This window comes from Schistocerca piceifrons, chromosome 4 (assembly GCF_021461385.2).
Source record: "Schistocerca piceifrons isolate TAMUIC-IGC-003096 chromosome 4, iqSchPice1.1, whole genome shotgun sequence".
Classification (NCBI taxonomy): domain Eukaryota; kingdom Metazoa; phylum Arthropoda; class Insecta; order Orthoptera; family Acrididae; genus Schistocerca; species Schistocerca piceifrons.
The window spans coordinates 687,611,274-687,629,369 of record NC_060141.1 but is presented as its reverse complement, the minus strand read 5'-3'; the positions used below and the strand labels follow the sequence as shown (position 1 = coordinate 687,629,369).

General features: G+C 45.7%; 1 protein-coding gene across 1 annotated transcript in view; it reads right to left on the bottom strand.

The window, feature by feature from the left end:
* The window catches only part of LOC124795057 (cytotoxic granule associated RNA binding protein TIA1), a 1,004,170-nt gene that overhangs the window by 401,015 nt on the left and 585,059 nt on the right, over nt 1-18,096 (bottom strand). Inside the window, exon 3 of the mRNA XM_047258854.1 lies at nt 7,944-8,046. Within this exon, the coding sequence (XP_047114810.1) occupies nt 7,944-8,022 (79 nt within the window). The 5' untranslated portion in view covers nt 8,023-8,046. The remainder of the gene's footprint in view (nt 1-7,943; nt 8,047-18,096) is intronic.

Below are 18,096 nucleotides of genomic sequence, written 5' to 3'. Positions count from 1 at the left end.
AGCGTTATTCAGTAACAACTCGTTAACAGAATGCGATTAACGACGATAAAGAGACTGTAATCCGGTCTACGTCGTGTGTTTTATAATTAGAGACACTGCAGCTGCGGCACACGGGACACGGAATTTTGTGATCGGCCAGATCGCAACAACTACAGACAGCCGCCGGCGACCAGTGCGGGGGTCTTTCGGTACTAACACGACACGGGCCCGCGGCGTGCCAGACAGAGTCTATTGAAACTGCAACAGCGCCGGACGGAACTTCTGTCATTAGCTGAGCTGCGGCGCAGCGGCGCGCGCCTATCGGCGAGTAATTATACGGCGCTCTTTGATCTCCGCCGGCAGGTCTCGCTCTAACAACGCGGAATCTGGAAAGGGCTGTCGCTGCCCTAATTTACCCCACCAAAGCACCCTCCCCCCTCCCACTTTTCCGCAGCGGGCGTATCATTTCAAAATAGCCACTTCAAATTTGCGCGCCGTACTTACTTAATTCTCAAAAGCTTCTTAGTCTGTGCAGTGGGGGTTGGGGCGGGGGGGGGGGGGGGGGGCGGAAGAATGAAATAACAGGAAAACCTGGGCGCGACCAACGCTTGACATTGTAACGGGCACCCAACTCTCCTTATGATGCGCGTGCCTTCTAATTTTCTTCACGTTTTAACTCAGCTAGCTTGGACGTAATTGTTTGCAACCTTCACCATCAGGTTTACTCCCTACATATCTACAATGCTTGGGACATAAGCTCTCTGGACAAAATACACTATGGCCATTAAAATTGCTACACCACGAAAATGACGTGCTACAGACGCGAAATTTAACCGACAGGAAGAAGATGCTGTGATATGCAAATGATTAGCTTTTCAGAGCATTCACACAAGGTTGGCGCCGGTGGCGGCACCTACAACGTGCTGACATGAGGAACGTTTCCAACCGATTTCTCATACACAAACAGCAGTTGACCGGCGTTCCCTGGTGAAACGTGGTTGTGATGCCTCGTGTGAGGAGGAGAAATGCGTACCAACACGTTTCCGACTTTGAAAAAAGGTCGGATTGTAGCCTATCGCGATTCCGGTTTATCGTATCGCGACATTGCTGCTCGCGTTGGTCAAGATCCAATGACTGTTAGCAGAATATGGAATCGGTGGGTTCAGGAGGGTAATACGGAACGCCGTGCTGTTTCCCAACGGCCTCGTATCACTAGCAGGCAAGATGACAGGCATCTTATCCGCATGGCTGTAACGGATCGTGCAGCCACGTCTCGATCCCTGACTCAACAGATGGGGACGTTTGCAAGACAACAACCATCTGCACGAACAGTTCGACGACGTTTGCAGCAGTATGGACCATCGGCTCGGAACCATGGCTGCGGTTACCCTTGACGCTGCATCACAGACAGGAGGAGCGCCTGCGATTGTGTATTCAACGACGAACCTGGGTGCACGAATGGCAAATTGTCACTTTTTCGGATGAATCCAATTTCTGTTTACAGCAGCATGATAGTCGCATCCGTGTTTGGAGACATCGCGGTGAACGCACATTGGAAGCGTGTATTAGTCATCGCCATACTGGCGTATCAGCCGGCGTGATGGTATGTGGTGCCATTGGTTACACGTCTCGGTCACCTTTTGTTCGCATTGACGGCACTTTGAACAGTGGACGTTACATTTCAGATGTGTTACGACCCGCGGCTCTACCCTTCATTCGATCCCTGCGAAACCCTACATTTCAGCGGCATAATGCACGACCGCATGTTGCAGGTCCTGTACGGGAGTTTCTGGATACAGAAAATGTTCGACTGTCGCCCTGGCCAGCACATTCTCCAGATGTCTCACCAACTGAAAACGTCTGGTCAATGGTGGCCGAGCAATTGCCTCGTCACAGTACGCTAGTCACTACTTTTGATGAACTGTGGTATCGCGTTGAAGCTGCATGGGCAGCTGTACCTGTACACGCCATCCAAGCTCTGTTTGACTCAATGCCCAGGCGTGTCAAGGCCGTTATTAAGGCCAGAGGTGGTTGTTCTGGGTACTGATTTCTCAGGATCTATGCACCCAAATTGCGTGAAAATGTAATCACATGCTAGTTCTAGTATAATATATATGTTCAATGAATACCCGTTTATCATCTGCATTTCTTCTTGGTGTAGCAATTTTAATGGCCAGTAGTGTATTAGGCCACCTCCACCACCCTTAAAAGAGGACAGTGGTGTGGTGTGTATGTTCTCAGTCTGTTGCATGGAATCATCACGGTAAGATTGCTCGACTTGGAGACGTTGCAGATTGACACACAGAAGCTGTCGTGTTCGTAAGTGCCCATGGATACAACAAGAATGAAGGTGCTAGAGTTGTTGGTGTTTCGATGTTGGCTACACAAAGTGAGTACAAGGAATTGTGTACCACCCACAGCCATTTGACACGGCGTGAAAACTGTTGCCGTAAGAAGGTCCTAACCAAGAATGACAGTCGGTTTAAAACCCGATAGGCATTGTTGCCGTCAACGAATGCTTGTTAATCAGGAAACGCCAGGCAATGCACAATCGCAGTCGAGTCGAGTACCGTGCGAAAGGCCGTTGCTCATAACTGAACACAATGTTTTACAGAACCATTAAACACAGAATCTTGAATGTAATTTTTTGTACCCGTGTTGTATGGTCCGACTTATCCCGATTACCCTTGTTTCGAATCGTTGTCACCATCTTGTGGCTATATTGCCGAATGACGGACAGTTCCTCATGCTGTATCAACATGTCATGCACGTGTCACTAAGGATCCATTTCGCAGATATTTCCACACTGATGAGCAGAGTGATAAACTGAACATTCTGTTCCTGGAGGAATACTCAGTAGTTAGGGATATGATAGGAACGATCATTTGAAGCAAAAAGCTGCTTACGGACATATGCCTTAGTCCGAGTGGTTTCTGACGTAGAACACATTTAATGTACTCTTGATTTTGGGCTAGTAGCGCGCACGTATGTGTGCTGCCCTAATACCTGCACTGGCCGTTTTAGTATAATTAACTGGGCACCAGGACTGTCAGAGCTTACTCCATCAGAGTTTTGTTTATGGGTTTGGCTGAAGTTTGAGGTGCACAAAAGAAAGGTGAAAACGCGAGGTGAATTGCTTGGTCGCATCATGGACGCGCAGCCCTCATTTGAGACTTGCAGAGGCATTCAGACTAAAAACAGAACTTGTTCTCGCAAGTGTGTGTACAAATGCATTGAAGTTGATCTTGGGATATTCGAAATTTATTGCGAACTGCATAAAATTTATAATGTGACGTGTACGCTAATGCTTAGATACGAGGGGCGTTTGAAAAGTCCGTGCAAAAATAAAAACTACTTAGCTATTTGGGGTAAACCTTTTTTATTTTTCGAGATAGTCTCATTTTAGACTTATACACTTCGTCCAACGCTGTTCTAATTCGTCGATCCCTTCCGAACAATAGGAATTGTCCAAGTCTGCAAAATAGGTATTAGTTGTTGCAGTCACCTCCTCGTTTGAATAAAATCTTTGTCCCGGCAGCCATTTCTTCAAATTGGGGAACAAGTAGTAGTCCGAGGGAGCCAAGTCTGGAGAATAGGGGTGATGTGAAACGAGATGGAATCCTATTTCCATTAGTTTTGAGACCACAACTGCTGAAGTGTGTACTGGTGCATTGTCGTGATGGAAAAGGACTTTTCTGCGGTCCAATCGCCGGCATTTTTCTTGCAACTCGGTTTTCAAACGGTCCAATAACGATGAATAATATGCATCTCTTAATAGTTTTACCCTTTTCCAGATAGTCGATGAAGATTATCCCTTGCGAACCCCAAAAGACCGTCGCGATAACCTTTCCGGCTGCCGGCCGAAGTGGCCGTGCGGTTAAAGGCGCTGCAGTCTGGAACCGCAAGACCGCTACGGTCGCAGGTTCGAATCCTGCCTCGGGCATGGATGTTTGTGATGTCCTTAGGTTAGTTAGGTTTAACTAGTTCTAAGTTCTAGGGGACTAATGACCTCAGCAGTTGAGTCCCATAGTGCTCAGAGCCTTTCCGGCCGAAGGAATGGTCTTCGCCTTTTTTGTTCAGATTCTCCCTTGGTAACCCATTGTTTAGGTTGTTCTTTGGTCTCAGGGGTACAGTAATGTATACATGTTTCATCACAGTGACGAAACGACGCTTAAAGTCCTGCGGATTCTTCCTGAACAGCTGCAAACCATCCTTGCAACACTTCAAACGATTCCGTTTTTGGTCAAGCGTGAGCAATCGCGGAACCCCTCTAGCGGATAGCTTCCTCATGTCCAAATATTTATGCAAAATATTATGTACCCGTTCATTCGAGATGCCCACAGCACTAGCAATGTCACGCACCTTAACTCTTCTGTCATCCATCACCAGATCAAGGATTTTATCAATGATTTCTGGTGTAACCTCCACAGGGCGTCCAGAACGTTCAGCATCACTTGTGCCCATATGGCCACTGCGAAAATTTTGAAACGACTTATAAACCTCATCGAAGGTGCAGAGTCACCGTAATGTTTATCAAGCTTGTCTTTAGTCTCCTGAGGCGTTTTGCCTTTCATAAAGTAATGTTTATTCGGCACACGAAATTCTTTTCCGTCCATTTTTTGACAATCACTCGACTTCCTTGATTCACACGAATGCCAAACACAAAGAAATAGACCAATATGGCTGAAACTTGGCGTGCGTTCTTTCCAAAGATGACACTAACTAAACATGACCGCGATACGCGACAGAAGTGCCATCTCTCGGACTTTGCACGGACTTTTCAGACGCCCCTCGTAAGCACCATTTATAGAGCGGACCGCCGCTAGACGTGCAAGAAGAGAGTTAGCGAGGTTCTGGAACGTACCGACAGGGATATAGCGTCGTGTCGACTCTACTGCCGTGACTGGCTGCGTTAAGTTTCTTGGTTGACAATCGGTGCCGCGATCAGCCCGAGCGAGATATTCCCACAGACTCTCGATTGGTTTTGAATCTGGTGTGTCTGGTGGCCAAGGAAGTACGGTAAACTCATCGTGGTGCTCTCCGAGCCAGTCACGGTCCAGGCGAGCATTGTGAAACGTTGCGTTGACGTGCTTGTAGATGCAATCGTATCGAGGAAAAACAAACTGTGTGTAGGGGTGGACATGGTCCGCAAGGATAGATGCATACTTGTGCAGGGTGTTTGCTCTTAGAAATTTCGGGCCGTACACGCCAATGTCCATCAGTCCGACGGAGCATAAGACGTGATTCATCTGAAAAGGCCACCTGTCGCCACTCAGTGGATGTCCAGTTACAGTATTGGTTTGCAAATTTCAGCCTTCGTCACCGATGAACGCCAGTCAGCACGGGTGCATGAATCAGGCACCTGTTGCGGAGAACCATACGCAGCAATGTTTGCTGAACGCTCGTTGAGGAGACGCTGTTGAAAGCCCCCTGGTTCATCTGGGTGGTCAGCTGCTCAACAGTTGCATGGCTCTTCGCCCGTACACATGTCCGCAGCCGTCGTTCACATTATGCCCCGTGATGCACTACAGTTTTGGGTAGCGCCATTTTGCCATGCACGGTATACTTTTAACCATGGCGGCATTGCAAACATTTTACAGACGTAATCGTTTCAGAAATGCTTCCGCTCTTGGCCGAAAGCTAGTGATCATGCCCATCTGGACGTCCTGCATTACGACGAGGACTCCACTATTTTCCGCCCCCGCCCCCACGTCATCCTGGCCAACCACACATTTTACATACCCTCCAGTGCTAGTGCTGCCACCTACCGCCTGTGAGTGCTTGGTGCACGTTGACGTCAAGCATAGGTGGTGATCACATTAATGTGACTCGACCGTGTATTTAAAAAGCATGTTGTAATACTCAATAAGTGCTGTACGTGTGTAAACCTGACAATCTATTCAATAATTTTATTTTGAGTCATTACTCTTCTGACTTATTCAACCTGTATGTTGAGCAAGCCGTAAAGGAAACAAAAGAAACATTCGGAGTTGGTATTAAAATCCATGGAGAAGAAATAAAAACTTTGAGGTCCGCCGATGGCATTTTAATTGTCAGAGACAGGAAAGGACTTGGAAGAGCAGTTGAATGGAATGGAAAGTGCCTTGAAAGGAGGATATAAGATGAACATCAACAAAAGCAAAACGAGGATAATGGAATGTAGTCGAATTAAGTCGGGTGATGCTGAGGGAATTAGATTAGGAAATGAGACACTTAAAGTAGTAAAGGAGTTTTGCTATTTGGGGAGCAAAGTAACTGATGATGGTCGAAGTAGAGAGGATATAAAATGTAGACTGGCAATGGCAAGAAAAGTGTTTCTGAAGAAGAGAAACTTATTAACATCGAGTATAGATTTAAGTGTCAGGAAGTCGTTTCTGAAAGTATTTGTATGGAGTGTACCCATGTACGGACGTGAAACATGGACGATAAATAGTTTGGAGAAGAAGAGAATAGAAGCTTTCGAAATGTGGTGCTACAGAAGAATGCTGAAGATTAGATGGGTAGATCACATAACTAATGAGGAGGTATTGAATAGAATTGGGGAGAAGAGGAGTTTGTGGCGCAACTTGACAAGAAGAAGGGACCGGTTGGCAGGACATGTTCTGAGGCATCAAGGGAGCACAAATTTAGCATTGGAGGGCAGTGTGGAGGATAAAAATCGTAGAGGGAGACCAAGAAATGAATATACTAAGCAGATTCAGAAGGACGTAGGTTGCAGTAAGTACTGGGAGATGAAGAAGCTTGCACAGGATAGAGCATCATGGAGAGCTGCATCAAACCAGTCTCAGGACTGAAGACGAAAACAACAGTCTTCTGACTGGTTTGATGCGGCCGCCACGAATTCCTATTCTTTGTTAACCTTTTCTTTTCAGAGTAACACTTGCAAGACCGAGCGAGGTGGCGCAATGAATAGCACACTGGACTCGCATTCGGCATGACGACGGTTCAGTCCCGCGTCCGGCCATCCTGCTTTAGGTTTTCCGTGATTTCCCTAAATCACTCCAGGCAAATGTGAGGATGGTTCCTTTGGAAGGGCACGGCCGACTTCCTTCCCCTTCCTTCCCTAATCCGATGAGACAGATGACCTCGCTGTTTGGTCTCTTCCCCCAAAGAACCCAACCACAACAGTTGCAACCTACGTCATCAATACCTGCCCTATATATTCCAATATCTGTCTTCCAATATAGTGTTTGCGATTTAGAGCTCTCTTTAGTATCATGGAAGTTATTCCCTGATGTCTTAACTATTTTCCATACAATCCTTTTCTCTCTGATTCTGCGGAGAATCTCATCATTTCTTACCTTCTCGTCCACCTAATTTTGAACAGATTTCTGTAGCACCACAACTCAAACGCTCCGAGTCGATTTTGTTCCTGTTTTCCCATAATCCATGGTTCAATACTGTGCTGTGGTCCAAATGTACATTGTCATAAATGTCTTCGTCAAATTAAGGCCAATGATTAAGATTAGCAGACTTCTATTGACCAGGAATGATATAGAAAATAAATGATAGCGTACAGAAATTCTTCAGAATGGGGCATACATCCGTATGAAGTGTTTTGCTTCATATGATCGTTCGTGCCACATCACCGAATACTGACCATTTCACCTGGGGTACCTTGTGTAAAACACCTTGATATTCGTGTGCAACATCTATAATTTGTATTATATTGTGCTGTACAATTGTGCTGAAGTGCTGATATGTAGCGTTTTAGTAATCTTTGTGTATAGTCATTCTTGTGAGTCAAAAAACTCTTAACGCTTGCATACGACAAATAAACAAATGTTTATCTTCGTACAGAGTCGTAAAATGTCAGATGTTTTCTTCATCGGACTTTCGCTTCAGTTTCAACAGCAAGTAACTGCAGAGGAGCTGCCTGTACGTGGAAAGCACACAGTACAACGCGTTCTGTTTGCGGCCGGCCGTCGCCGCAGCTGTTGTACTTGTCTTGTGCAGGTTCTTACCTTCGTTCTTGGGGGCCGGCGGCTTCCTGGTCGCCCAGTTGGTTCGGATGCTGCGGCTTCCCAGCCACTGGCCGTTCATCGCTGCGATCGCGCTCTCCGCTTCCTGCAACACGAGAAACGCCGCACCGCTGTTATCACTGCGTCATCTGGGTCACCTTCAGTCTTAAACACTACGCGTGTACTTGGAATTATTCTGGTGTCGTAAGCTATTGTGGGGAACAATGTACTTTAGGTAGTTCACGTTTCTCATGTTACCTCTGTCCGCCCCGGTAGCTGAATGGTCAGCGTGACAGACTGTCAATCCTAAGGGCCCGGGTTAGATTCCCGGCTGGGTCGGAGATTTTCTCCGCTCAGGGACTGGGTGTTGTGTTGTCCTAATCATCATCATTTCATCCCCATCGACGCGCAGGTCGCCGAAGTGGCGTCAAATCGAAAGACCTGCACCAGGCGAACGGTCTACCCGACGGGAGGCCCTAGCCACACGCCATTTCCATTTTTTTTATGTTACCTCTGTTTGCTAGTGAAAGGGTAAAAATTACACTTTTACTGGGGAGTCTTACCTTACCTTACCTCGAAACTCACGCTTTACGTTTACCTACAGTAAGATTCACATACAAATACGTCCATTAGGGCCGCTAGTGTCACATTTGCCGCTCTTCAGACAAATTCATTTTCAAAACCCGAAGATTGAGTGAAATACTTAATTGAAGAGATTTTTACATTTCTTTTAAAATCGTAAGCCAATGGCACCGGTTTCCGTCAGATCACCGAATTTAAACACCGTCCGCTTTGGCTAGCACTTGGATGGGTCACCGTCTGTGTCCGTCGAGTGGTGTTGGGTAGTGGGGTGCACTCAGCCCTTTTGAGGCCAATTGAGGAGTTGCTTGACTGAGAAATAGCGACACCGGTTACGAAGACTGACAACGGCTGGGAGAGCGATGTGCTGACCACATACCCCTTCATATCCGCATCTGGTGACGCCTAAGGGCTGAGGATGACGCAGCGACAACGTTGAGCCTTCAGGGCCTGTTCGGGGGGTGTTTGTCTTAAATTGAAAATCGACCACTGTCGATGTAAGTAATTGATTGTTACATAGAAACAAATATTGATGTCTTTACGGTGAAAATGTTTCATTGCACTGCTGTAAAAGTGGTACTGAGAGAGAGAGTTAATTAAGAAAGGGTATTAAGAGCTGCTGTGAGGAGCCGTGCAAGGGTCCTATATCGCCTCACGTCACAGATATTATCATTTATATTTTCTTGGTGTTTATCTGCTTGCCGCTGTGTGGTGTTTCGATAGTCATGCAGCAACTGCTGCTTAAGCTATGCCCAGTGGTAAAAAATATTCTTTGCCCGCCGACAATCGTTTGTGGGCTGTTGTTATGTGAGGGCTGTGTGCTCACTGGAACAGGTAGACGCCAAACAAAAAGTCTGTACTTGCAAGGGTAGTCCACTTTGTGGTGCAGTTACGACTGTGCAGAAAACATCAGCTAGTGTGTTAGTTGGTTGATTTGGGGGTGAGAACCAAACAACGAGTTCAGTGGTCCCTTCGGATGAGGGAAGGACGGGGAAGGAAATCGGCTGTGCCCTTTCAAAGGAACCATCCTGGCATTTGCCTGAAGCTATTCAGGGAAATCGCAGAAAACCTAAATCAGGATGGCTGGACAGGGAGGTAGTATGTAGTGTGATATTTGTGAGGAAGACTGTTAGATGCAGAGAAGAACAACTAATGCACCGAAGTGGGTACATGTTAATGTAGCAATGATCACAATATCTGCTGTACCTATACCGCTAACACCCTGTAGGTTACATTTGTATAGATGTGTGGGTGTGTTTCAGTGTATCTGAGCATGTGTACACAGTTGAAATGTGCAGTGTGTCTTTTTGGCTGACGACGACTCTGTGACGCTGTTAAAGTGTTTTTCCCCCTTTTTTGTTATTTCATACCCCTCTCTCATATGGGAGAGCTGGTGGGTTGTCAGCAGTACAATGTTCAAAATGGTTCAAATGGCTCTGAGCACTATGGGACTCAACTTCTGAGGTCATTAGTCCCCTAGAATTTAGAACTAGTTAAACCTAACTAACCTAAGGACATCACAAACATCCATGCCCGAGTCAGGATTCGAACCTGCGACCGTAGCGCTCTTGCGGTTCCAGACTGCAGCGCCTTTAACCGCACGGCCACTTCGGCCGGCTACAATGTTCCACTCTTCAGCCAAGTGAATTAAAAAAAATTACAGTGAGAATTAGAAACAAAATTAGTGACTATGTTTCCATTTTAATTTAAAAATCAAAGCCAACAGTTAAAAACTAGCAAAATATATACATTTTAAAAACACGACAAAGAAAAAAGTGAAGCACTGCACTTTCGCTTAAAATCTGAAGGACATGCAGCGTGTGAGAAGTATTGCCGAAGGAGAGAAAATGTTTCATAGGGTTGGGAGGTGTGGGTGAAAAATAGGGGTCTGTTAGGTGAGAAACCTACGGAGGTGGCAGGTAGGAGTTGAGGTAGATAGTGGGAAATAGTGTCGGTGGGAAATACGGTGGGTGAGGATTAGTGTGTTGTGTGGGTAGGGTAGTGGTGACAAGAGGAAAGGGAGTTGGATGAAGAGGGAAAAGGAGAGAGAAGTCCTGATGTGGAGTAGAACAGGACAGGAAGAGTTAAAGTTGGTAGGAGAGATAAATATCGGGGCGAATCTCATTGTCTCGAAGAGGGAATTGGTTAAAGTTAATGTTGGGACAGGATGTGGAGTGTGTGTAGGTCTAGGACGGTTGTATGTGATTGTGAAGGTGTGGCAGCATTCCTGGGTTGGTAATCAAAGGGAGACAATGGGGATATTGAAATCTGCACTACTGGCCATTAAAATTGCTACACCGCGAAGATAACGCGCTACAGACGCGAAATTTAACCGACAGGAAGAAGATGCTGTGATATGCAAATGATTAGCTTTTCAGAGCATTCACACAAGGTTGGCGCCGGTGGCGACACCTACAACGTGCTGACATGAGGAACGTTTCCAACCGATTTCCCATACACAAACAGCAGTTGACCGGCGTTGCCTGGTGAAACGTTGTTGCGATGCCTCACGTAAGGAGGAGAAATGCGTACCATCACGTTTCCGACTTTGATAAAGGTCGGATTGTAGCCTATCGCGGTTGCGGTCTATCGTATCGCGACATTGCTGTTCGCGTTGATTGAGATCCAATGACTGTTAGCAGAATATGGAATCGGTGGGTTCAGGAGGGTAATACGGAACGCCGTGCTGTTTCCCAACGGCCTCGTATCACTAGCAGGCAAGATGACAGGCATCTTATCCGCATGGCTGTAACGGATCGTGCAGACACGTCTCGATCCCTGAGTCAACAGATGGGGACGTTTGCAAGACAACAACCATCTGCACGAACAGTTCGACGACGTTTGCAGCAGCATAAACTATCAGCTCGGAGACCATGGCTGCGGTTACTCTTGACGCTGCATCACAGACAGGAGCGCCTGCGATGGTGTACTCAACGACGAACCTGGGTGCATGAATGGCAAATTGTCACTTTTTCAGATAAATCCAATTTCTGTTTACAGCAGCTTGATGGTCGCATCCGTGTTTGGAGACATCGCGGTGAACGCACATTGGAAGCGTGTATTAGTCATCGCCATACTGGCGTATCAGCCGGCGTGATGGTATGGGGTGCCATTGGTTACACGTCTCGGTCACCTCTTGTTCGCATTGACGGCACTTTGAACAGTGGACGTTACATTTCAGATGTGTTACGACCCGCGGCTCTACCCTACATTCGATCCCTGCGAAACCCTACATTTCAGCGGCATAATGCACGACAGCATGTTGCAGGTCCTGTACGGGAGTTTCTGGATACAGAAAATGTTCGACTGCTGCCCAGGCCAGCACATTCTCCAGATCTCTCACCGTCCTCAAACGTCTGGTCAATGGTGGCCGAGCAATTGCCTCGTCACAATACGGCAGTCACTAGTCTTGATGAACTGTGGTATCGTGATGAAGCTGCATAGGCAGCTGCAGCTGTACCTGTACACGTTATCCAAGCTCTGTTTGACTCCATGCCCAGGCATATCAAGGCCGTTATTACGGTCAGAGGTGGTTGTTCTGGGTACTGATATCTCAGGATCTACGCACCCAACTTTCGTGAAAATGTAATCACATGTCAGATATAGTGTAATATATTTGTCCAATGAATACCCATCTGCATTTCTTTTTGGTGTAGCAATTTTAATGGCCAGTAGTGTAGTTTGTATATGAGAGATATGGAGGTGTTCAGTATGGCTGAGGAGAGGTAGGAATTTGATGAGATGGTAGTGTATCCATGTGGAGGTAGGTAAACGAATGCGGATAACTAGACGAAGTTCAAAAATGGTTCAAATGGCTCTGAGAACTATGCGACTTAACTTCTGAGGTCAGCAGTCGCCTAGAACTTAGAACTAATTAAACCTAACCAACCTAAGGACATCACACACATCCATGCCCGAGGCAGGAATCGAACGTGCGACCGTAGCGGTCGCACGGCTCCTGACTGTAGCGCCCAGAACCTCTCGGCCACTCCGGCCGGCCTAGACGAATTGCATGGCGTTCAAGGATTTGGAGGGACTTAGTGATTTTGGTGGAGATACATGCAACATTTACACAACAGGGGATGGGTAGGATGAGGGTTTTATAGGTGTGGAAACTAGTGGAGTGATATAATCCCTAAGTTCGGCTTGTTAGTAGTTTTAGTCTATTGCTTTATAAGTGTTTCAAGCAAATTCCATATGGGAAGGAATTTCAACCCGTGAATAGAATAGACCAGCTGACTGTGTACAGGAGCTGTCCGTCGACTGTTGTCCCAATTTCTGACTTGACCACAAACTCCTCCACTCGCCGCAAGCAGTGTGAGTACGTGTGTTTCCTGCCGGCCCCTCATTCAAATTCCACGTCAGACGTCCTGTGACGCAGCGGTCTGCGGTCACAGGGCCATCTGTGGGGGACAGTGCGAGCGAGGCCAAGCGAAGCCGTTGCTCACCGCCGACGGGGTCCGGCCAAGTCCCGGCAGAGTTGGAGCGCGGCGTAATGGTCGCGCGCGCTTGCCTGCGCAGTCCACACGCAGGTGGCTGCGGGCCGGCCGCAGCGGGGCAAAGTGGCGGCCAAGACCGGCCGAGGTGTGCCTGGCAATTACGTAGATGGCGGCGGGTCGCGGCAGACTTTGATTAATGGGCGGGCCCCGGGCTCCTGGCCGGCCGCGCGCGTAGGTGGCGGAGTTCCGGCCGGCTGGCAGATGTTGCGCCCAAACTTTGGATTGAGACGGCGCTGGCGCCAGCGCCGGCGTCTAATGGCGCGCCCTAATCATGGCGTCCCCCGCGCCGCACAGCGCAGCGCCAGCTAACTGAGTTATTGTTATTACCATAGCACGGCTGCCTGGTCACTCTGCCCTGGCCCGCTTCGCGCGCCTAATGGAAGTCGCGGCCAAGATTGCGCCGGTAAACTCTGATTATGCGCCGGCGTACTCCCATCAGGCCAACGCGCGAAATCCGCGAGCGCCGAGCCGCCTGCGCTAAACCGACTTCTTGGTACTCGGCACTCTCTCAAGCTTTGTTTGCAATATCAAGGCTCCACAATCCCGTAAGCGGTCTACCGTGCACGGCGGACATTTTTAACCCTTAACTACTCCAGTGAAATGCTCGTACACTAATACTCTAGTGGGGTCTCGGAGTACCCCAATAAGAAAAACGAAACTGTAATTTAAGGAAATTTTATTTTGAATTGCACTTTTATCACTGAATATTATAAACATTTTTACATATTTGAGATATGATTACAAACAATTTTGGCACACTGAAAATCTGTGTTTGGGGCAAACATGTTTTGAGCATTTTTCGCAAAATATTTTCGTTTTCTTGTCCACATTTCTTGCGCACATGTAGCACCTTGCTTTCCTCATGGGTTCTGGCTCTGAAGATGTTGAGGTAAGAGGAGTACCATCAAATTTAACAACAACGTCTCTCAGTTCACGAGGAAGGTGTAGGACATCTCGACGTTCTATGTGGGGCTTTACTAAATCCATTCCAAGCTTTTGTAGCAATCCTCTTCTTTTTAAATCATTTGTTTCATCAAGTTATTTGGTGCACTGAAGCAAGACGGCAGCATTGACTCCTACTATGTTTAGAATGGCATAAAATACAGACATTGGCCATCTGCGTGTTCGCAGTGATAACAAATAGTTGGCGCACATTTGGTCCAGTGCGTCCACTCCTCCTTTTGTGGCATTGTAATCAATGATCATTTCAGGTTTTTTCTGTTGAGTACTAATTTTCTGATCGTGATGCATAGATGAAAGCAACACAACAGCTCGACCTTTCCGAGGAACATAAGGACAAATTGTCTTTACTTCGTTATGCCCAAATAATACAGATTCTACTGGGCGCTTTCTGTTTGGTTTGAATTCTTCTGGGATCTGCGGTTATTTTGATTCAGAGTGCCTAAGACAGTCAACTTTTTGGCTTCTAGTTCATCACAGAGTTCAAGTGACATGAACCAATTGTCTACTGTCACATGTCTATTGCTTCCCTCAATTGGTGTTATTAATTTCAAAACATCCTGTGTTGGGATTGATAATGTAGTTTTATTTGTCCCTTTTCCTGTCTAAACAAATGCATTGCATAAATAGAATGTTCGTGAGTCACAAAGGCACATAACTTTGAGGCCGTATTTGGCTGGCTTCTTGGGCATATACATGCGAAATTTGCACCTACCACGAAAGGGTGCTAACATTTCATCGATTGTCACGTACGCTCCTGGAGTATAATACTTTTGATATTTGTCTATAAAGAGTTCCCACACATCTCTAGTAGCTGCAAGTCTGTCATCAGCCTTCCTAGCATCTCTTGTAGCAGCACAGACGAATCGCAAACAAGACAAAATGAATAAAAATCTCTGAACGCTCATAGTGGGTCGAAACACATCACGACCAGGTCCATCATTAGCAAAATGTCCAACAACATTTTCTGATTGGATTTCATTACTCCAGATAAATAAAGCAGAACCAGAAATGCTCTCAGTTCTATTATATCTAGCGGCTTTATGAACACTGGCTTAGGAGCTCTGTATTTGTTTGACGTGTCATGTATCTTGACATTTGTATTGGTGAGTATTAGTTGCAATAAATCTTCACTAATGAACAATTCCCAAGCAGATAATATGTCAGTTGAATCAAGCGTCTTTGCTTCGCGTATAGCTACTGGAAGATGACTAACTACATTGTGAGCACACGTACGAGTTGTAGGAGGAGCTTCTTTTGACCACTTGTAGCACTGCTTTTTTCCAAAAAAATATTTGTCAGTGGAAGGTCTAATACACGCCTCTTCATCTGATTCTTCACAACTACTTTCTGATTTAGCTTCAGAGGTGGAATCATGATCACTTAGTATAAATTCATCCTCATCTGCTGTGGTTTCCTCATCAGATTGCAAAAACGCAGGATCATTCACTATTCTTTCCAACTCGTCATCTGTTAATGACTTCGATGATGCCATTCTGAAAAATAATGCATTCATACACACATAACCTTAACAATTAACGTTATCATGGAAAGTGTGCTGTTTTCGAAGTACTCTAAGATTTCAGCCGCGTAAAACACTAATTGAGATAGTCAAAAACAACTTACGTTAATACTCTGGTGGGGTATTCTGAGACCTCTTCTTCTTTATCTCACACAATAATACTGGAAACACCTCATTCAACACTCCGCGTTAAAAGGCAGCACTACACTGACGATTACCAAGGACACAGGTGCCATCTGTTGTTCCGTTCACGAACTATGTATTGTATTCTATCGTCCGGGGTTCTCCGGGTCCCCACTAGAGCAGTTAAGGGTTAAAGGCGGCCATTGTGGTAGTAAACTTGTGAGCCTTTGTTTGAAACACATCTTCTTTCGCGTTATGTCATAATGTCTCCTTTAAGAGTGTAACTTCTAAATAGCAATTAGTTTATGAACAAACAGCACTCAGTCGCTGTTTACCGATTTGGCTTTTTACGTAATACAAGAATTTGCCATACCTGTTTGCTCGCAACCAAATGCAGCTGATTACGGTAGCATTTGCGTGAATTGTAGCGTGTCTTTTGACTTTTTAGTGCGCCAGATTTCTGAATTGAAATATATTTATTGTCGACTCTCATATCCACCAGTACTGTCGAAGGCAACAGATACTGTTTAAAAGAAATGTAAAGTCATTGCTATATCTGGATTTCCAGAAGGCTTTTGACACTGTACCACACAAGCGGCTCGCATTGAAATTGCGTGCTTATGGAATATCGTCTCAGTTATGTGACTGGATTTGTGATTCCCTGTCAGAGACGTCACAGTTCGTAGTAACTGACGGAAAGTCATCCTGTAAAACAGAAGTGATTTCTGGCGTTCCCCAAGGTAGTGTTATAGGCCCTTTGCTGTTCCTTATCTATATAAACGATTTGGGAGACAATCTGAGCAGCCGTCTGCGGTTGTTTGCAGATGACGCTGTCGTTTTTCGACTAATAAAGTCATCAGAAGATCAAAACAAACTGCAAAACGATTTAGAAAAATATCTGAATGGTTCGAGAAGTAGCAGTTGACCCTGAATAACGAAAAGTGTGAGGTCATCTACATGCGTGCTAAAAGGAACTCGTTAAACTTCGGTTACACGATAAATCAGTCTAATCTAAAAGCCGTAAATTCGACTAAATACCTAGGCATTACAATTACGAACAACTTAAATTGGATGGAACACATAGAAAATGTGGGGAAGGCTAACCAAAGACTGCGTTTTATTGGCAGGACACTTAGAAAATGTAACAGACCTACTAAGGAGACAACCTACACTACGCTTGTCCGTCCTCTTTTAGAATACTGCTGCGCGGTGTGGGATCCTTACCAGATAGGACTGACGAAAATATCGAAAAAGTTCAAAGAAAGGCAGCACGTTGTATATTATCGCAAAATATGAGAGTGTCACAGAAATGATACAGGATTTTAGCTGGAAATCGTTAAAAGAAAGGCGTTTTTCGTTGCGACGGAATCTTCTCACGAAATTCCAACCACTTTCTCCTCCGAATGCGAAAATATTTTGTTGACACCGACCTACACAGGGAGGAACGATTACCACGATAAAATAGGGAAATAAGAGTTCGTACGGAAAGATATAGGTGTTCATTCTTTCCGCGCGCTATACGAGATTCGAATAATAGAGGATTGTGAAGGTGGTTCGATGAACCCTCTGCCAGGCACTTAAATGTGATTTGCAGAGTATCCAAGTAGATGTAGATGTAGATACCTCTTCTGAAAATGTCAGTGTTATGACTGAAAGTCCATAATAAAAACATCTATACATATGCATCTATCCGTAAAAGATAATACTGGTTCCTTTCCCGAATTTATTCGTGCAGTTAGACACTGCACAACTCTTCACCATTTTTCTTCACGTACACTGGAATGAGGCAGTGCAGTTACGACTAACAGGTACTGCATGTATGTGGCAACAAATAAAGGGTGTTTGAGTAAGAACGTGCAAAAATGTAACAGGACACAGAGAATGCTCCACTGAACAATTTCAGATAGGAAATCTGGGATCGGAGAAGCCAGCTTACAGAGATATGGAAGTAAACTTGTCAACCGCTTTGTCTAGCAGTACTGTTTTCCAGCTTGTTTACAAGTAACTTGCGTACAAGTTTACACGTATTGTGCTGTTTATTTACAAGTGCATTCTTTATTTCCTGCAAGGAAACAAAGAGGACGAGTCTGATTACCAGGAGGCCTGGTGCAACTTTTGTTTACTTTACTTGTCCATCAGGTCGCTCTGTTTTACCTTATTTACAGTGTTCCATGACAGAACGTGCTATGAATCAACGAAAGAGCCATTCATTACTCAGTGCAATTCAGAGACATACAGTACAATATGATGGAGCAGTACTGGTACAGCTTTTGCTGTCGCTGGATTGAAAGGGGAGGTTCTATTCCATGGCCTGCGAGGTCGCCTGACCTGAATCCTCTTGATTATTTCATATGGAGATATCTAACGTCATTTGTGTGTGAGGCCTCAGTGGATACATAGGTTGAATTACTTGCCAGAATTGTAGCTGCCTGTGATGTGATTCGAAACATACCACCGTTATTTGTCAGGGCGT